The 21,333-nt window shown below is 41.2% G+C and overlaps 1 protein-coding gene and 1 pseudogene across 1 annotated transcript; both read left to right on the top strand.

The window, feature by feature from the left end:
• Positions 1-1,365: 1,365 nt before the first annotated feature.
• Positions 1,366-13,355, top strand: LOC118829681 (annotated as a pseudogene).
• Positions 13,356-15,625: 2,270 nt separating this feature from the next.
• Positions 15,626-21,063, top strand: OXA1L (OXA1L mitochondrial inner membrane protein). The gene is made up of 10 exons (XM_036735282.1): positions 15,626-15,715; positions 16,222-16,395; positions 17,798-18,011; positions 18,749-18,892; positions 19,149-19,234; positions 19,417-19,581; positions 20,028-20,132; positions 20,236-20,398; positions 20,494-20,574; positions 20,675-21,063. The coding sequence occupies exons 1-10, from the start codon at positions 15,653-15,655 to the stop codon at positions 20,794-20,796; spliced, it is 1,317 nt and encodes a 438-aa protein (XP_036591177.1). The 5' UTR covers positions 15,626-15,652; the 3' UTR covers positions 20,797-21,063.
• Positions 21,064-21,333: the final 270 nt, after the last annotated feature.

Below are 21,333 nucleotides of genomic sequence, written 5' to 3'. Positions count from 1 at the left end.
ATAAAGAAAACAGGACAAAAATGTCAGGAAAAATACTCATCATGAGAACACATAAAGAATATACAAAACAAATATAAACTAACACAGCTATAATTAATGAAAAGAGATTGTATTTCTCTTTTTTGTTTATTTGTTTAACCTGATGAAGTATGCTTCTTTGAGAAAGAGTTCCTGGGCCACTTTCTACTTGAAGACGAAAATCAGTGAGTAACTTGGACAGTACAGGTTCCATGGAAGAAGGAATACTGTTCAACAGCCCCCAGAGTATTTTTGACTGCCCTGATGTAGTATTAACCAGAAGGTATTACTCCAAGTCATGGGAAAGTGTGTAAAAGAGGGACTCACCTGAATGACAAAAGGTTACCATAAGAGCATCTCCAAATTAAGTACTCTTCCAAAGGAAGTTGTATGGCTTATTCTGCATTTGTTCTTGGGCTACCATGAGTTCTGAGCATCATGTGCTCAGATATTGGGTCTCATACCCAATTTACTGAATACTGAATATACTGAATCTCCAATACTGAACACTGAGTGCTTTATGAAAGACGGGGGCCTCGTGACTCATGAGCCAAGCTTAAACTTTATGTTGGAGACTTATCTGAATTAATTCCAGGTGGAGGCAATGAGCCATAGAAAGAAACTAATTCTCTTGTGAATCAAAACCTGAAAATTCAACCTTATGAGCCCACAGTCCTTGGTGGGGATGAAGGCAGGTGAAGGGTTACATCTACGCATCTTATACTTACTTCTCTGTGAACATGTTGAATCTCCTTGTAGACTGTACAGATTGTACAGAGCAGAGACTGTCATAACTTTTTCTATTTGTACAATTTCTATTAGCACAATGCCAGGAATTAAGTAGGCTCTTCAATACATAGTTATCAATCAGTTAATTTTGTGAATTTTAGATCGGATAGTTGTATGATTGAATTCTGATCTTTTTCTGATGATGAGAACACTATACCTATTTTTTATTTCTTTGTTTTTCCCTCAAGTAAAGGAAGGAAGAGACGTCCAAGTGACTCCATAGCAATAGGGGGTAGAGCACCATACCTGGGTAGGCTAACTCCAATATATTTAGCTTGGTCAATGTTCTGAGAGGAAGCCATCATTTCTCATTTAGGAGCACAAGGCTGCTGACCCATGGTACCTACCCCAAAAAACTAGCATAGTCCGAGGTTAGCATGGGAAGTCTTAAGTCGGAAAGAATCTTTTCAACACCATAATGGGACATCAAAAATGCTAGTCAAAAAATTCTGTTCTCCATGGCACTTGGTATCTATTTTGTGATGTGAAGTCATTACTGTTACAGTAAAGGCTCAAAACTTGTATGACTTTGGGCAAATCACTTAACCTTTAAGCGACATGGTTGAAGGCAATGATCTGTAAGGACCCTTTCAACTCTAAACCCTATTGTCACGAGCTTCCGAAGCCTCCTGACTACGCTCGGGGTTCCCCCCAAGCCCCAGGCCTCTGCCTAAGCAAAAGGCCTGATCTCGCGGACAATGTACGGGGCGGGAGCCAAACAAGATGGTGAATGACTCCGTTTATTATTTCAGCAAGCAGCACATTTATACCTTTAGTGACGTAGGTACATTCTTTGGTTACGTGGGTGAAAGACAGGTAAAGCTAATACACCTGGGTCCTAGGACCGCCCTGACTCCGCCTACTCTCCTCCCCTTCTCTTCCCGCACTACCCAAAGCTCCCTGCGGGCAGGCAGTCCAGGCAAAGACCGGAAACTCCACGTGGTCAGGCAGCCGGAAGTTCCATATGCTCTGCCAGAGAGCCGGAAGTTCCACCTGGTCAGGCAGGTCCGACCTGGAATTGCCAGGGAGGCAACAAAGGCGAGACCCCTCCTCCTGGCTCCACCCACATCCCAAAGCCCTGAGTCTATCTCAGCAGGCCCCTGGGCCTGGAGGTCCGAGGAGGACAGGGCTTGGCTCTAACTCAGCCCGTAACACCCTATGATGTCTGGTAGACGGTCGCATATACAGAGCATAATTTTCAAATCTTCCTTGGGAAACTTTCCTTAACCTCCTACTCTGATGCCTCATCAAAGTATAGAGGAAACCCTAGATTCTCAAAAGCCATGCCAATGAAATGAATACTCCAATAGGTACAACCAAGCAAGAAAGGAGGTAAGCACAGGATAGTTATGGACCACACATCTATCATTCAAGGACTAGTCTCAATGAGACCCTTGACTAGATAACTTTTGGATTTAGCCATAACAAATCATGAGGACTACATGCAAAAGCATGGAAGATTTATCCTTTGCGTTGATTGAAGGAGAACCTAATACACAGATAAAATTATGAAACTATTGAAGTAAGCCCTAGGCAGTACTGTTTTGTCTTGGAGCAGAGGAATAAGAGTGAAGGGGCTACTCTTAAAGAATAGGAGAAAAAAAAGCAGGGAGCCTACTGTAGGTACCCTTCTTCAGGTACTATAAATCCACTAAATCAAGCTTACTTTTAGGCTTATTATTATTTCAAGGTAAAAAAGACAGTACCCCTTTATCACTACAAAAAAAAAACAAACTTCCTCACAGCTTGCTTGAAATTCCTTTAACAAAAGCCAAAGCTTTTCATCCCACAATTAGAAATAAAAGGCTTTTTAAAAAGCAAACACCTGTGAGAATTTACATGTTGATATGAATATTGATGTGAACTTCAATGAAAGTGTAAATGGCATCAGATCCTTTAATGTTCTGACTGAGGGGATGAGATTGGAAAAAAAAGAGGGTACAAATTAAATAGATGAAGGAGGAGGAAGGGATGCTATCAAGCAGTAAAAAGGTCCTAAAAAGGAGAGCCTGGAGACTACAACAAACTCTTGACTTCACAGTTTTGTCCTCTGCCAGTTCCCTTTGTTTATCTTCACCTGTGTCAAGAATAACAGAAATCTTTCCTGATGTAGAGCAGTACCTTAGAGACAACTATAGTCTTTGGAACCTGTAGAAAGCAGCCACCATCACAAGACTCCTACAATTACAATCTAAGTTCTTGTCTGTCAACTTCTGCTCCTGTCCCAAAGTTCTCCTCCTCAATGTTCTCATCTATGACTATAAGGTCACAAATGTTCTAACCCATGGGAGTAATTAGCTTTCTCTCATCTTCTGAACTTGTATGCCCACACAAGGGAAAATGAAGCTGATGATTGAATTCTTTGTTAGATGAAAATAATTTTATACTATGTGAACCCTGGACAAAAATCCCTACTGTGGAACTATGACTGGTGTGTGGGTCCCCAATTCTTGATGGAAAATGCAATGTTCATCATCACAGGCACAAATCCTTCTCCTTTGTCTTAGGCCTCCCAAATAAATTTTTTAAAAGCCAAATCTACAAAGGTACCCAAGCTGTGAGGTTGAAGAGTCTCATTCAGCGGGCCCTGGACTCCAAGAGATCATCGGAAATCTCCATCCAGAAAGGTGAGAAAGCCAACCATATGTTATAAATTATTACTGAATAAGTTTAGGGCTATAAGGAGATTGGGGCAGAAGACTATGAGGATATCTCTAGTATGCATATATATGGGGACCCCAAACACACCCACAAAAGAATTGGACCATTACCCAGTCCTCTGCTACCACCTTGTGGTTGTACCCCACCAATTCACCCTGGTAATTACCTTGGGTCCTAGGGCATTGGATATTTATTTGCCTTTCTAGAATCTCTTTGGGGCACGTAGGTGGTACAGTGGATGGAGTACCAGGCTTGGAGTTAGGAAGACTCCTCTTCCTGAGCTCAAATCTGGTCTCAGATACTTATTAGCTGTGTGATCCTGGGCAAGTCACTTAACCCTATTTGCCTCAGTTGCCTCATCTGTAAAATGAGATAATGAAAGATATGACGTGACTGAACAACAAAAAAAGATGTCTTCCAGCTGTAAAGCTATAATCTTACAATTTCTGATTTTACAAATGAGAGAACTAAAATAGATTAAGTCCATGATAACACAACTGTTAGAAGCAGGATTCAAATCCAGTTTTCTGTTGATTCCATGTCTTGTGTTCTTTTTTTTTTTTTTAGGGGGGAAGGCAGGGCAATTGGGGTTAAGTGACTTGTCCAAGGTCCCACAGCTACTAAGTGTGTCAAGTGTCTGAGGCCGGATTTGAACTCAGGTCCTCCTGACTCCAGGCTGGTGCTTTACTCACTTCGCCACCTAGTTGCCCTTCTAGTGTTCTTTTTACAACACCAATAAGTTCACCCATCAAAACCTCAACCTGGAGTTTTTCCATGCTAGGCTAGCTCAACCTGATGGAGCTAACCATGAAGGGCCACCATATGTAAGGTGACCTGGGATTTTTTCAACACAAGTCTCATTTCAAGGTTGACTGGCTTCAGTAATGAAGTCAGGAAGACTGTGAAAAAATCCTTTGTCCCCCAATTTTTGGCTTAGAAAAAATATGGCCTCCATAATTTATAAGTTATAGAGCAAAGCTGAGAGGTACTCCTCCACAGGAAAAAAAGACAAGGTTAAGTGGAAGGGAGGGATAGAGGAAGAGTTCCATGAAGCCTGGAAGCCACATGTGGCCTTTTAGGTCCTTGAATGCAGCCTTTTGACTGAGTCCAAGTTTTATAGAACAAATGCTTTCATTAAGGGGATTTGTTCTGTGAAGTTTAGATTCAGCCAAAGGGCCACAGTTGAGGACTTAGAAGGTCACATGTGGCCTCGAGGCCGCAGGTTCCCCAACCCTGGTTTAAACAATAAGGCAAATTACTTCATAACATAGGACACTGAGAACTATTATCACAGAATAATAGAATCCCTGAGGTGGGTGGGCATCAGAGGTCATCTAGTCAATTCAAGCTATACCTGAGCAGGAATTCTCTGGACCAAAGGCCAAAATGGAATACTGGAATAGATAATCTCAATGGTCCCTTCCAGTTATAAAAATTTATGATCTACCATCTCTGGAGTATTTGGAAGATGGGCAACTAAGAGATCAGAATAATTTGCAGATTTTAACAGGGCCTCAAAGTCTCCATGGAAGTTGCTACAATTTACTAAATGTCACTTAATTTAAAATCCAGTACTTGTAATATATTCAAAAACTAAATCATCTGAAAAATAATCCAAAGTCCCTGGAAAGATTATAACATAGAGCCATGCTTAACAAATTATGTGCTTTTAATTTTCACCTTGAAGAGATATTCAGGATAACATGAGCTACTTTTTCTCAGAATTCTACTATTTCAAATAAACTAACTTGTTTGAGATACCAACTGTATGGCAGCTAAAAATAGATTTAGTACCAGACCTCTTGAGGGAAAAATGCCATTCAGATAAATGCCTAAAGGGATAATGGCACCACTGTTACAGATGAGCATGAGATTTAAGTTATTCCCTCAAAGCCTGCACTCCACTGTAGGAGAACCACTATTGTCATGGAAAAACTACTAGACCCAGATTCAGAAGATCTAGATTTGAACCCTGATCTCATACTTACTGGATGTGTCACCCTGGACAATTTTACTTTCATGAGCCTCTGTTTCCTCATATGTAAAAGGAAGATAAAATTTGTACCACCTACTTCCCAGAGCTGTTGTTTTGAAAGCTTTGTAACCATTAAAATGCTATAAAAATGTGATTTTTTTTTTGGTCATTGTTATTGGGAAAGAACGATGTGTTCAATTTACATGGTACAAAATATTATGAAACATTAGAGTTTTTTGTTAAACTCTTCTTTTTGTCAGGGGCAAAATGAACACTCAGCTCTGAGCTAAATTCTCAGTTAAGAAGCCTGAATAGAATAAAAGCCTACTTATTGAAGCTGGCAACTAATTCTAAGTACAACAAAAAGGGCTTTTTGGCTGAACCAGGAAGAAAATCAAAGAAAGGCTATGGCCACTGAATGTATAGGCCAATTATAATCAAGGACAGGGAGTATACAAAGCTAGACAACTCTTATTCTACTTCTGTTTTCTCTGTTGGGGTAAAACTCTTTGGACTGGAAGTATGGAATTAAAGTGGTTAACAGAGAATTGAAACCTGTGTTGAATCAAATGAAGAGATGGTAAGAAGTGACTTGGAAAAAGGGAAAAGATGGCAAGAGCCTTTAGCTGTCCTTAAGGAGTTTAAGAAATTAGTCCTGAATGAACTACATTCCAGGGTACTAAACAAATTGGCCAACATTATTGCTGAGCAAGACAGTGATCCCTGGTGGTGGGGGAGATATAGAAAATGGAAGTGCCACAGGACATGAAAAGGCAAATGTTATTCTGATTTTCAATAAAGGAAAGAAAGTGTTAACAGAGAATCATATCTTCACCCTGGTCAATTAAAGGCAAACTCAGGAAATAAGGCAAAAGGAATTTATTGGCACACCAAGGCATCAAGCAATTGGAGTGGGTCCAGACCGACCCACCCACCCACCCACCCCATTATCCCCACTCCCAATTTCAACTGTGAGTTGCTTTTATGGACAGGAGCAAAACAATTTACATATTATGGTAAGACAACCCTGACTGGTAGACCTCTCAGTGAGGAAGTAGGATCAGTGTCATCTTAGCTCCTCCTACAGCATCATTGCAAAATGGAATTAGAGCTAAAGAGAAGGTAGTAGCCCTCAGCAGATATGATTAGTCCTATGGGGCAGCACCCTCTCCTGCCCGCTAGCTGAACATTGTACCCAAAGGTTAAAACATGGGGGTCACTTGGACTAACTCTGTCCCAAAGGACATAAGTGATATACAAGTACTTATCCATTTTAGAACAAAATTTACCCCATTATTTAACAATTTTCAAACATTTTGACCACATTCTTTTAATAGCTGAATTCATAATCTAACAGCATCCAGATTAAAAGAGAAGTTACTTTTCTAACAGCATTTCTGATAGAATAGCTTCCCAAATTTCACAATATAAGAAAATTTTTAGAAACATAGTATTTGTTTCTATGTAATATTAATATAAATGTAATATATATACCTATACATATGTGTGTGCTATATAATATATAATATATCATAATATATTATGTATTATCTATTATATACATATACATCATATGTATATAATATATGTAATACTAATACTAATAACATACATTACATGTATTTAAAACATAAAACAAAACTTATTACCAGTCAGATGATGTCAATTCAGTCAAATGAATTTCCAAATTTTCTTACATAGAAAATCATTCATCTTATCACCTTTGGCATTCTATACCAATTTCATTCAAGACCAATATAGAGTACTTGCTGTATTCTTAGTACTTACTGTATTAACATGTATATAGTGCTTACTATGTGCCAGGCACTATACTAAAAACACTTCACAATTATATCACTTCTTGGAACACTGCTACATTGATGGTAGAGTTGTGAACTGATCCAGCCACTTTGGAGAGCAATTTGGAACTATGCCCAAAGGGCTATAAAATGTTCATACCCTTTGACCCAGCAATACCACTTCTAGGTTGTATCCCAAAGAGATCACACAAGTGGGAAAAGGACCCATATGTACAAAAATATTTATAGCATCTCTTTTTGTAGTAGCAAAGAATTGGAAATCAAGGCGATACCCATCAATTGGAGAATGGCTGAACAAGCTGTGGTATATGAATATAACAGAATACTATTACGCTATAAGAAATGGGGAAGACACAGACTTCATAATCACCTGGAAAAACCTACACAATGTAATGCTGAGTGAGCAGAGCAGAACTAGGAGAACATTATATACAACCACAGATATATAGATTCTGTGATGACTAACCCTGATGGACTTCGCTCTTCTCAGCAATACAAGGTTCAAAGACAACTCCAGGGGACTCATGATGGAGAGAGCTGTCTACATCCAGAGAAAGAACTGTGGAGTCTGAATGCAGATTGAGGCACACTGTTTGCTCTCCTTTTTTTTTCCCCTTTGGTTTTTTTTCTTTTTCCCTTTTGGTTTTGTTTCTTCTTTCTCGTTATTCATTCCATTGGTCATGATTCTCCTTTACAACTTGACTATTGTGTAAATGAGTTCAATTTGAAGTTATATGTAGAGGATATATCAGATTCCATGCCGTCTCAGGGTGGGGGGGAAGAAAATCTGGAACTCAAAATCATGTGGAGCTGAGTGTTGTAAACTAGAAATAAAAAATCTTAATTATTAAAAAAAATTAATTTAATTTAAAAAAACAATTATGTCGCTTCATCCTCATAATAACCTTGGGAGGTGGGTGTTATTATTATCTCCTTTATAGTTTAGGAAATCAGTAAAACAGAACTGAAGTAACTTGTTTAAGGTCACATACCTAATAAATTTCTGAGACCATATCCGAACGCAAGTTTTCCAGATCCATGCATTTTCTCAGCTTATTGTCCGAATGCCAGATAGCAAATGTATTTTGCATTAAGTTCTAACTTACTATCATTATCCTGATAGGAGAACAGATCTCACTTTAAAAGAGACCACATTATGATTTAGTGTCAGGACAAACTTCAATCAAATAAAATTTGAATTTATAATCACTAATGGCAACATTCAAAATCTCAATTTTCCCAAAGGCTATTTGCTGCCAACACCTTAAATTTCTGGGCCCACCGTTTTCAGTTAGCTCACATTCAAAGACAAAAAAAAAAATCTGGTAGCACTTTAACTTCCTCATAACCTTTTTTTGGTTCCTTTAAAATCGCCCAATGAGCCAAATCAGTTCCTTTTTGTCCTAACTTAACCCCACCTGGATACTTTAAGAGAGTGGATAAAGTGCACACTTCACCTTTCTCCAGACACCTACTTTAACCCTAAGAAGTGCAAGGTGAAGGATAGGGAAGTGTTTTGGGTGGCAGGCTCACATTCCCATCTCCCACTTCTGGAGCTCACAGTTCTAAGGATTGGGATACACCCTTGGAATGGTCTTTCAAGAACATAGTACTGTCTACCTGAAAATTCTAACAGGCAATTTCTCTAAAAGTATCTCCAATCTTTCTTATCTCAATGAAATCAAATGATTCTCAAACCTCTTCTTAAACTCTCTTCCTTTTCCTTTTATATCCCTGCAGCAGACTTTAATTAAAGCTTATCAATTTTGAAACTTTCATTTTTTTTTTTGCAGGTAGAAAGGACAGGCAATTGGGGTTAAGTGACTTGCCCAAGGTCATACAGCTAGTAAGTGTGTCAAGTGTCTAAGGCCAGTGCTCTACTCACTAAGCCACCTAGCTGCCCCCACTAACCTTTCATTTTACACTCTGATTCCTCACTTCTCTTTACCTACATTATTTTCTAGTCTAACATTTCACTGCATAGTCTATTTCAATTTAGGTGACTTTGCTAGTCATTTACCTATACAACTGAATTATATTGTATCATTTCACACTAGCTTCAGTTCTGCTTGTCCTCTAAATGGGTGAAATCAGCTTCTACTAGAACAACACATCTATCTAACTCCAGGAAGGAGTGAGGGGTAAGGTGCTGTTTGCCCTTAATCTTCATCCTAGCTGCAAACCGCCAAAATCCACTAAGGTATTTTAGCAATTACCATAATTTAGAAATTTATAGTGAAGATATCATATTTCAGTCACAATTTTAGTCTTTAATTAGTTTGTAATGCCATAAATTTCTACAAACCAGGAAAAAGATTTCCTTCTTTTTTTAGTCTGTCTTTAGCTCTGCGACGTCCAATCTGGCCACAGTTGTGAAGGCAGAGAGAACTGGAAGCCTAAGCAAAGGTCAATGAGAGTCCCTGCTTAACGTTACTAACAGCTGGGAGAGCTGTTTTTAGACTCCACCCTTCTAAATTCCCTTTCTGTGCTGCCTCACAGCAGTTTTTTATGGGTGATGAGATATTCTCCTCCAAAGTCCTCCAAGGTAAAAGAGTTTGTGCACACTAGATAGCTAAAGCACCATCAAGCCCACCTCACTGTCATCATCCATTTCCTAGGGCCCACTAAATCTTTACTTCCTTCTTCTCTAATTATTCCCTTATAAAAGTGGTTTCTTAAGAATGCCATGGTATCTCTCTGTCTCTGTCTCTCTCTCTCCTGGGCTCTAGTTCTTCAAGTCTAGGTTTAACATACACAGCTGGAAATAATCAAAGGTCCATATTTATCTGGCCAAATTTGTTTCCACAATTATCCAAACTAAGCTCTACTGCTTGAAATGTGGGCATAATTTGGCAGGTTTTTCTTGTTCCAAGCTTTAATAGCTTGCCTAGGTGGGAGTCAGCAGGAGGCCGGCTCCTTCCCAATTCCATATGCATACTAGTACCCCCTTGTCTTTTGGCAACATTCTCATGCCAACCAAGACCATTACTCACCCTTGTCTCTTCCATATGCGCCTCTTCTTTTCTTCATGCATAAATAGGAAAGAATTGAAATTTTTATTTGGGGACCTACATCTCCTTAATCTTCCTGAGCTTGGGAAGTTTAATTCTCTACCCACTTCACAACTAACGACTGAGAGAGTCTACTCCAACCTGCCCTGTGATCAGACATAAGAGCCAGCTGCAGTGTTGGAAGGTGGGTCCACCCAGTGATAGCCATGCAAGGGAAGGATCCTTTCATGGTCACCAAAATTGTTTAAAAAAAAAAAAAATCCTGGTTGGGACCTCCCCCTGGTCAATTAAAGGCAAATTCAGAAAATGAGACAAAAGGAGTTTACAGGAACACCAAGATATCAAGCAGTTGAAGTGGAACCAGCCCCTCTAAATTCCAACTGCAAGCTGCTTTTATAGACAGGAGTAAAACAATTTATATATTAGGGTAAGACAATGCTGATGGGTAGACCTCAATGAGGAGGTGGAATTAGTGTCACCTCAGCTCCTCCCCATTACAGCATCACTGGGAGATGGGATTAGTGCTAAGGAGAGGCAGGTAGGGTTGCAAAGTGGATAGAGTACCAGCCCTGAAGTCAGAAGACTCATCTTCTTGAGTTCAAACCTGGCCGCAGACTAGTTGTGTGACCCAGGGAAAGTCATTTCACCCTGTTAAGTAAAATGATTTGGAAAAGGAAATGGCAAACCATTCTAAATCTTTGCCAAGTTGGACAGGACTGAACAACAGAGGGGAATACTCTCAGGAGAGGGAAGTAGCTAGCCCTCCCTCAGGAAACGGGATTAACCTTTAAGGGAACGCCCTCTCCTGCAGGCTGTATGAGCGCCTTATCCAAAGATTGAGCAAGGTTAAAACACAGGGGTTACTCAGATTGACTGTCCCAGTAGCCGACTTTGCACAAATAGAGTCCTCAAACTACTGATCACCAAAGATTCATAGAATCACTTTTTGTGGAGCAAAGGACTGAAAACAAAGTGAATCCCCATCAATTGGTGAAATCCAAAACAAACTATGACTGTAATGGCATACTTCCACAACATGAGAAACAAGTAATATGTAGAATTCAAAGAAGCACAAGAAGACATAAAGACTGATAAAGTAAGCAGAACCAGGAAAATAATCAACATAATAACCACAATATCAATGAAAAGGACAAAAAAAGAAAGAAACTGAACACTGTAAATGTAAAAAGTGAGCTTGGCCCCAAATAAGATTTGAGAAAATGTACTTCGCTTCCCTCTTTACAAAAGTGGGGGACTCTGGGTATATAATATTGCGTATAGTATACTGTCAGTCAAATACGTTAATGTGTTTGTTGGTTTTGCTGATCTAATATTTTTTCTCCTTTTTAATATTAGTTACAAAAGACTGGGGATGGATGGAGGGAAGAAACATTCACTAAAGAAAGTGATGGAAAAACAAAAGATATCAATAAAAATAAGATGTTTTCAAATAAGTCATACTAGACTAACCACACTTTCTCGATATTAAGGATTACAGACTAAAAGATAAGGAGAAGACACACTCTCTCTTTATAGATATACATATATATATGTAGGTATGTATATATATGCAGGGTGTTCCTAAAGTCTAGATACATAGACAGAAGTGCATATTTTCAAGAAATGAAATGAATGAAATTTTCAACAGCATTTTATTTAATTGGAATATTAACAAATAACATCCTCAATATGGTTTTGATCATTTGTGATGCAAAAATTGATGCACTTTGTTAGATTCACATGAACTCAATGCAATAACTCCACATTGCCATCAATTTTTGCACATTCACTCTTTATGCGTTCAATCAAGTGTGTTGCGTCTGTGATTTTCATTGAGTACACTTTCTCCTTTAGCACACCCCAGAAAAAGAAGTCAAGGGAGCTAAGGGATGTTAATATTCCAAATATTTCAAAATATGCATTTTTTCCTATGTGTCCAGACTTTAGGGACACCCTGTATATACACACATATATGTATATGTTTATATTGGATTTCAGCAGACCAATTTTAAAGGGCTTTCACAGTATCCTTGTGGACAAGATGGAGGGACTCAATAATAACAGATGGGCATATTTTGGGATTGATTAGGCAGATTCAAAGCTGGCCTTACATAGGTATAAAAATGCAAGGAATGTAGTTAGAGAGAATACAGGGAAAACCTTGGATTTAGTGTTGTTTCTGAAGATTTCCCCCTCACATTCATTTGTATAGGAGAGCAAAAGAGATTGCGAGTTGAGAAACTTGGGAAGCTCCTTGAAACCTTGACAATTTATTGGAAGATTAACCTCTAGAAAACAAAATTGAAAGACTTCAGAGATCTAATCAATGAAGCGTCTGATGATAAAACATATATCTCACTTGTCATCAAGAATCAGTGGAATGGCTGTTGTGTTGGCCCGGAAAAGGGAGAGGGAGGCTCCGAGCCGCCCCAGGAGCCCCAGGCATCTTTGAGTGGATCTATAATGGCTTCGGCAGTGTCCTGCAGTTTTTAGGACTATAAGAAATCTGGAAAACTTGTGTTCTTGGATTTGGACAATGCAGGCAAAACAACCTTTTTGCACACGCTCAAAGATGACAGGTTGGGCCAGCATGTTCCAACACTACAACCAACATCCGAAGAGCTGACGATTGCTGGCATGACTTTTACAACTTTTGATCTTAGTGGACACAAGCAAGCCCTGCGGGTTTGAAAAACTATTTACCAGCAATTAATGGGATTGTCTTCCTGGTGGATGGTGCAGATCAACCTCGCCTCCTGGAATCCTATGTGGAACTCAATGCACTAATGACAGATGAAACACTATCCAATGTGCCAATCCTTATTTTGGGCAATAAAATTGACAGATCAGATGCAATCAGTGAGGAGAGACTCCGTGAGATATTTGGGCTTTATGAGACAGACCACAGGAAAGGGAAACGTGCCCCTGAGGGAGCTGAACGCCGTTCCCATGGAGGTGTTCATGTGCAGCGTGATCAGGAGGCAGGGCTACAGTGAGGGCTTCAGCTGGCTTTCTCAGTACATTGACTGATGTGGGGGCAGTGAAAATAAAAGCCTTTTACTTCTCTGGACTGAAAAAAAAGCAGTGGAATATGGGTGTAGAATGAGGCATTCCTTATCAACAACCCAATCAATCTGCTGATTTATTTTGCTTAACTATTTATTTGTTACAAGGAAAGATGGGGGGGGGGGGGCAGCGCGCAGGGAGGAAAGAAAGGAAAGGAGTTATTTGAAGTTTACAGCCAGGTTGTTTTTTTTTAAAGAGCAGGAAATTTTAAAATGCTTTTGAAAGAGTAGGAAAATCACTGGTTAGGAGTCAGAGGGCTGGGGGTTCAAAACCCACCTTTGATGCTTATTATCTATGTGACCTTGGGCAAATAACTTAACCTCCCTTAACCCCAGTTTCTTCATCTCTAAAATGAGGGGTTTAGACTAGATGTCTTCTTCCAACTCTGAATCCATGATCCATTATCTTAAGCTTAAAATAAAGAAAAACATCCTAACAATTAGAACTATCCAAAAGTGTAATGGGCTACAAGAGAAGAATCTTTCAAGCAAAAGCTGCATGGATGACTACTGGTCAGAGATTATTAAAAAGAAGGGATTCTTGTTGAGGGGTGGATTGGATTAAATGGTCTCTAAACTTTCCTCCAACTCTGAGATTCTCTGGTTCATTCAGTTGATCCTTCCTTATAATGCCCAATGTCTTAAAGAAGAGATATGGGAAGCCACTTCCCCCCTTTTGCAGAGGTTGGGTCCTTTGGGTAAGGAACATTACACATAAGGTCAGACCTTTTTGATATGATGATCAATTTTACTGGTTTTTCTTTTTCCTCTTTTACTTCTTTTTCTTTTAAAGTTTTGTTATAAGGATTATAACAGAACTCTGGGAGAAAGGAGGAAATATATAGGGGGAAATCTGTGACATAAAAACAAAAGGTACAGATTTAAAAAAAAAACACAAATAATGTGTAGGATACACAGTGCCCAGAATTTGTTTTATACCACTGGTTTTTCCTTAATGACTTGGAAAATCCAAGAAAGCTAGGTAATGCAGTGGTTGGAACGTGGAGTCAGAAAAACCTGAGTTCAAATTTTGCCTCAGACATTTATTAGGTGTGTGACCTTGGGCAAGTCACTTAACTGAGTCTGCCTCAGTGTTCTCATCTATAAAATTGGGATAAAAATAGCACCTTCTTTCTAGGTCATTGAGAATGAAATGTTTTTAAAGGTCCTTGCAAACCTTAAAGCACATAAAATGCTAGCTATTGTTATCTTCTAGAATTTCATTAATGCCATGAGCATCATTTCTGAGGTTCGTGGTAGTACTGTACTGCATTGTGGTGTTCTATTTACCCCAAGGCTGTGAGATTGAGTTGGGCCACTAATTCTTAAAGTGTGCTCCACAGATGCCGGTTCCCCAGACCCTTTCTGGGTTTCCAAAAGGTCAAAACTATGCACATAACAATTCTGTGACGTTATTTGCCTCTTAAAATACTCCTCTATTTTCCAACTACCTATCTGTGTGAGGCCAGATTTTCTTTATATACTTCAAGCAAAATAGCACCTAGTAAGAGAGTGAATTCGGAAGCAGATATGACAATCAAACCAGCTGGCTTCTAAGCCAGACATTAAAAAGATTTGCAAAAATGCCACTCTTCTCACTAATTTTGTTTTGGAAAATATTTATTTTTTAAAATTATTTGTTAACATGTTTAATGGTTTTATTAGTATTTTAATGAAATAGTTTTAAATTATGTTTTAATATCTAATTCAATAAACTGATAGATATAGACCACATAAACAAAAACTTTTAGGGGGAAGGGTCCTAGGTCCAAAAAGTTTGAGGACCGAAAAGAAAGGCTGGGAGAAGAGCACACCTAGCCAATCGTCCACCCCGGGGTTGTGGACAGCTTTTCAAACACGTGAGCCTCCAAACACGGGGGACACACGGGTCAGGCGGATCCTTAGATAACACCACCATCACCACCACCACTACTCCCGAGGTTAAATCAAGAGGCTCCCACAGGACCCTCTTCCAGAAATTCCAATATGGCCGGGCAGCGGCTTCAACGCGGAGAGGACGGCAAAGCCCCACGCCCCTACTGAAGATGGCCACAGACATCGCCCGTTGCCAAAGACGCCAGACAAAAAGGAGACCCACGCTGCTAGTCCGTAACCAAGACAACCGCCACTTGACATATCCCCGTCCGTCGGGTCTTCTTACCAGTATCAAAGATGGCCGCTCCCCTCTGTTCTGTATGGTGATTCAGTCTGTGGAGACTCCTCTAACTTCCTGACCACAACCAAAAGGGCGGCCTCTCGCGTGAAGAGTGCCGTCAGTGCGCAAGCGCAACATCGCTTCCTCTGCCCGGGAACATGGCGGTGCGACGGCTGTGTGGGACCCGGGGGGAGCTTCGCCTCTTACGGCTTCGGCGCCAGGTACAGCCCCAAACCCCTTTAGGTCAGGACACCGGCACACTGCCTCAGCCCCCATGCCTAAAAGTGGGCAAACCCGGCCCGTGTTGAGAGTCCCGGTGACGTCGGACCCCCTGAATGGAGGGGCGGTATCTAGCCGCTTAGTCTCAACATGGAGGGGTTAGGAGGTCTTGACCTCTGACCCTGTCTGTGCTGTGACCCGGCCGTGATCTCCCACCTCGTTGGCGGTTCGGGTTTTCCCGGAGAGAGCCAGGAGACCAGAATTAAGCCCTGCCACCGCCGCTCTTGCAGCGTGACCTTGAGCGAATCGCTTAATCCTTGCGAGCGCTGTAAAGTGAGGGCAGTGATAACTGCGCTGCGCTTGTGTCCCAGCGGGGTCCTTGAGGACCGGTTGTGTTACTGTATAGTGTAACGTTATCCGTAGCATTATTATCATAGGGAGAGGGCCCTCCCGCCCACAACGCTGCAGCCAGCGATGGGTCACCTTCTTTGTCATTTCCCTGCTTCAGTTCCACAGCGTCTCCCCGCACCCGCACTGGCTGCACGGACCGCGCTGGAAACACCCGTCCGGCACCTCCCTGCTCCCCACCAGACAAAGGTGGAACGTGTCCCCCGGGGTCTGGAGCGGGGGCCCGACCCCACGGTGCCTCAGCACGGCCACCGCCCTGCTTGCGGAGAGCCAGGTAAGAACCTAAAGGTCCAGCAGCAGAATAGATGCCCTTTGATTGGAGAGTGGTGGAAGAAGTTCTGGTGCGTGAAGGGAAGGGAATGTTTAAAGAAGCAGCGAATAGGGAGAAATGGAAGACCTATATGAAGTGATGCAAAGGGAAGGGAGCAGAAACCAGAAAGTGACATGCACAATAATTATGGAATTGGAAAGGACAGCAAAACTATTAAAACTCAGTGTTATCAAATTTTAATACGAAGTGTGGTCCCAAAGAGGAGATATAAAAATATACTAACCTCCTTTTGCAAAGGTCATAGGAGTATATCTACACATGGAAGTGATCTGAGAGGGGACTATGGTTGTCGAATACTACGTATGATGTTGAATTCGGTTGATATGTTGGTTAGTTTTCCTAAACTCTTTTTCCTCCCTTTTATTCTTTAGCGCTCTGGGAGTGGGAAAAGAAAAACTTATTTATAGTCGGTGATGTAAAAATATGTTATATGGCACTTTGAGATTTACAAAGCAATTTACATGTTATCTCGTTTGATCAAAACAAAAGATATCAAATATTTTAAAAATAGGAAGTCAATTACATGGGATGGCAGAGTGTGGTATGAGTGTCAAAGAACATTAAAACTGGAAAGGAGAACAGTTCAATCTTCTTACTTTATAGAAGCGTATGAAGTAGATGTGTTTATTTTAAAAAATGCCAGGGTTTGAATTTTGGCTTTGGTGCTTGTCATTAAGTTATTTCACCTCTATAAGTTTTCCCCATCTGGAAAAAGGGAATGATGATACTGGCCCCACATTCTTCACAAGTTTATTATGAATAAAGTACTTTGTAAATTATAAATTACTGACGAATTAATTGTAGGAGTTCAGTGTGGAGAAATGGCCTGGGTTTTCCATAAAAGAAAATGAACTGAAGTTATAACAAGAAAGATTTGGGTTTTATATATAACATGGGAAAAAAGTTTACAGATTCTTACTTACTACATGACTTAGGTACAGATAAGATCACCCTCTTAGCCTAGAGATTCTGTGCAAATATGGACAGTATTGGAAGAATGGGGAGTTAGAGAAGCAAGTGAATAAAGATGTTACCTCCTGATACGAAGGCACAAAGAGAGAGCCCTAGAGATTCCTCCTTGCTGTTTGTTTTTCCTTTTTAAATATTTTATTTTTTATATCATTTCATTTCATTATTATTCATATTATTTTTATATCACTTGTCATGACTCCTTGTCATCCCCCCAGACAAGCCCCTAAAAAGCAGTGTCAAGCTGACCATGTCTGAAAAACAAAACAGATATATTGCTCCAAATCTATTGTACACCAACTCTCTTACCTAGAGAGGTGCCTAATTACTTTCCCACCAGGCTGTTCACCATGCTAAATTTCTTTTCTTCCAACAGGTGCAGACCTCTCCCATTCTTCCTGCAACCCCTTCCCCAACATCAGTGACAGAGGTGGTTCCAGGTGGAGCTGCTGATGTAGTCCAGGCTGCCGCAGAGCAGAGCCTCAGTGACCTGGGGCTAGGAAGCTACACCCCAGTGGGACTGGTGCAGAACCTTCTGGAGTTTGTGCATGTTGATGTGGGCCTGCCATGGTGGGGAACCATTGTTACATGTAAGGGGAATAAGACCTTTGAAGTCAGGGAAGCAGGAACTTGAGATCGGGCCTTGTAGGCAAAAGAGGATTAGAAGGGTAGAGCCTGGTTAAGCAGGGTCTTAGGGATCACAACCTCAAGTGAGGAACAAGATGGTGGGGCTTCAGGAGAAGTGACTTAGGCTCCAAAGACTTGAATGCGCCATTTGTCAAAAAGGAATTTTGAAATCAGTGTGTAATCTATAGTTCAAAGGGTCCTTGGGCCCAAGGACTGCTGCGAGAGGTAGTAGCGTGGAAAGAAGTCAGATAGTAAAAAGCATTCTTAGAGAAAGACTTTGGAATATTTGAATGTAGGAGAAGGTTAGAACAAAATGCCCTGCAACTAATATGATCACTGTGGGCCAGAGGGGAAGAACCTTGGTCCAGATTGCTAAGAAACTGGTCATGCGGGGTGGGCGGGGAAACAGGAAGGTATTTAAACAGTAAGCTATCAGTAAATGCTCCCTTCTCACTTTAGCAATGACTGAACTCAGACAGATTCCCAGATACCTACCTACCTTGCAAAAATTAATATTAGGCTTCCTGATTGAACAACAGAGCTTTGGAAGTAACTAAGTCCAGATACTTTCTCTGTCCTGGGCCCTTCACACAAGTTATAGTGGGTTAGGATGAGGTGGTTCCTTCCTGTAGGGACCTAATCCTAGCCCAATTTAAGGCTGCATACTAATTCACATCTATCTTTGGTTTGTTTTTCCTAGGCACTGTCGTTGCAAGATGCCTCATTTTCCCCCTCATTGTGAAAGGCCAACGGGAGGCAGTAAAGATCAATAACCACATGCCAGAGATCCACAAATTTACCACTCGGATGAATGAGGCCAAGTTGTCAGGGGATAAATTTGAATGTGAGTCAATGAAGGGGTAAGGGGGAGAATAAAGCATCTTTGGCCCCTATCTGGCATTTTGCTACGGAAACGTAAGCAACCTCAGCAGTCACTGAAGGTCTTGTGGAGCATTGTTGGAGGTAGGGCAAGTCCTGGATGTTCATTCCCTCCCAGTGAATTTGAAATGAAGATTGGGAAATGTTTGAGTTAAGCAGTAAGGGAGATATTTCCCTGCTCTGGCAGCCCATTGTTAACTTGCCTCACCTCTTCTGGTCAGTTTCCAGGGCCTTTTCAGAACTACAACTCTACCAAAAGAAACATGATGTGAACCCTATGAGAGGATTCATTATTCCCCTAGCCCAGGTGAGTAGCTGTATTCCTAGGCTTCCAGGACTCCTTTCCTATCTGTTTCCCATTCCCTATTCTCCTAAGAAATGATTAAGATTGTGTACTGGCTTCTCCTTACTTAGTACATTGTGGGATTCCCATCAAGAGGCAACAAGGAGTCATTCCTTCAACTGACATCTGTCTACCCTGTGCTCTAGGCTCCTGTCTTCATCTCCTTCTTCATTGCACTGAGAGAGATGGCCTATCTCCCTGTGCCCAGCATGCAGAGTGGGGGTCTCTGGTGGTTCCAGGATCTCACAGCATCTGACCCTATCTATGCGCTGCCCTTGTTAGTCACAGCATCGATGTGGGCAATCCTGGAGGTAAGCTTGGATTCTCCTGGGAAAATGGTTTTCCAAGCGTAGTAATACAAACAATTCTGAGAAATCAGGGTAAACTACAAAGCTAAAAAAATTATCTTGGGAAACTAAGAGTAGTTGGAGATAAGAGGAGTGGGAATCATTAACCTTTCAGTACAAGCCTATCCCCAGGTATACCTTGATTGGGTTCTGTGAAAAGCTGACATCAGGCAGACTGTTTAGGGTTATGGTTGGTTTCATAGGAATGGTCAGCCTACTCTGGTCAGCTCCCTAATGTTACAGTGGTGTGTGGTTATGACATGGTAAGAAGTAAAGTTAGGCACGAAAACAGATGCAGCTTTTTTCATGTTGATTTCCTACATCTTTCTTATCTTTTACTTCTTCCCTTCTCTTCTGTCTTCTGTCCTCCTTGCCTCCCTCCTTTACATTGGCTGTTTCCTTATTCATAGCTTGGTGCTGAGACTGGTGTCAGCAATGCCAACCTGCGTATGATGAAAACCGTCTTCCGAGCGCTGCCCCTGGTTGTCTTGCCCTTCACCATCCATTTCCCCACGGTATGTAAAACTGAAGTTGCTGCGCCTTTCTCCGTCTGCCTGCCCTACACTCTTCGCCTCATACATTAGAAAGAGCTCCTAAAAGTCTATACTCTTTATCCAGGCTGTGTTCACATACTGGCTCTCTTCCAACCTCTTCTCACTGGCCCAAGTGGCCTTCCTTAAGATGCCAGCTGTACGCACTTGGCTGCGCATTCCAAAGCGAATCCTACATGAGCCAAGCCAGTTGCCTGCGCAGGAGGGCCTCATTAAGAGCCTCAAAACAGGTAAGGCTTGTGTTCTAGGGAAAGGGTATTGCTGGAGGGAAGTGATTAAAGGAGAGAACTAAATGCTGACTCTTAGCTTATTGCTTCCCCTGCAGGCTGGAAAAATGCCCAGACAGCTCACCAGCTAAAGGAGCGGGAGCGTCGCATGCGGGACCACCTGCAGCTGGCAGCTCGAGGTGAATCATTTTTCTGGATTTGCAGGGACTCTAGACCACATCTTGGCTTCTGCTGCTCTTTTCTCTCTTCCTGCTTATCTGTTTCTCTCTTCTTCCCTAGGCCCCTTACGACAGACCTTCACCCACAATCCCCTGCTACAGCCTGAAGGAAAACAGCCTTCTACCACCACTACCAGCAGCAAACCAAAGTCACAGAAGCCCTGGAGGGATACTCTTGGATGACTGGTGTACTTACCATCAACATACCAGAGAACTTTGATTACTAAGAGCCTCAGTTCCTGAGAGCAAGATCTGGACAGTCCTACCCTGATCCTAGAAGCAGTAGGAACATGTTGACATTCATTCTCACAAGTGTTCAATGCCACAGACTCTTGATAGATCAACCCACAAGGTGGATATGGGAAGGCTTTCAGTGGTATATGCATAGCAAGCATCTGAGCCATGTTCTCTTCTCTGGGAAGGTAATAAACTTCTGTGTTGATTTACTATTTCCTGATTCCTCCTCAGTAGTGAACAGGGTAAAGGGTATTATTTGACAGAGCCTAGCATATAAGGCAGTAAAACCAGGCCAAATCCAGCCTTTGTTATTATGTAGGTTAAAAAAAAAAAACTTCCCAGCCCATATTTGTGTTTATTCCATCTACATTCGTATAAAGTCTTTCCAGCCAAATTATCACCTTTGCTTGAAGAAGTATATGCCCGAGTTGGTTGAGAAAACCAGTACCTAATTAAATCAATAACTCTTGTCTACATAGCTAA

This window comes from Trichosurus vulpecula, chromosome 8 (assembly GCF_011100635.1).
Source record: "Trichosurus vulpecula isolate mTriVul1 chromosome 8, mTriVul1.pri, whole genome shotgun sequence".
NCBI lineage: Eukaryota > Metazoa > Chordata > Mammalia > Diprotodontia > Phalangeridae > Trichosurus > Trichosurus vulpecula.
Note: the sequence above shows the minus strand (reverse complement) of the source record. Positions and strands in the feature narration are given on the sequence as shown.

Bases quoted from the DNA above. Each gene is read 5' to 3' on its own strand.
- OXA1L (XM_036735282.1), top strand. From the start codon at position 15,653: ATGGCGGTGCGACGGCTGTGTGGGACCCGGGGGGAGCTTCGCCTCTTA. The intron at 16,396-17,797 runs GTAAGAACCTAA...TTCTTCCAACAG, and splicing joins CCCTGCTTGCGGAGAGCCAG to GTGCAGACCTCTCCCATTCT. The intron at 20,575-20,674 runs GTGAATCATTTT...CTTCTTCCCTAG, and splicing joins CCTGCAGCTGGCAGCTCGAG to GCCCCTTACGACAGACCTTC.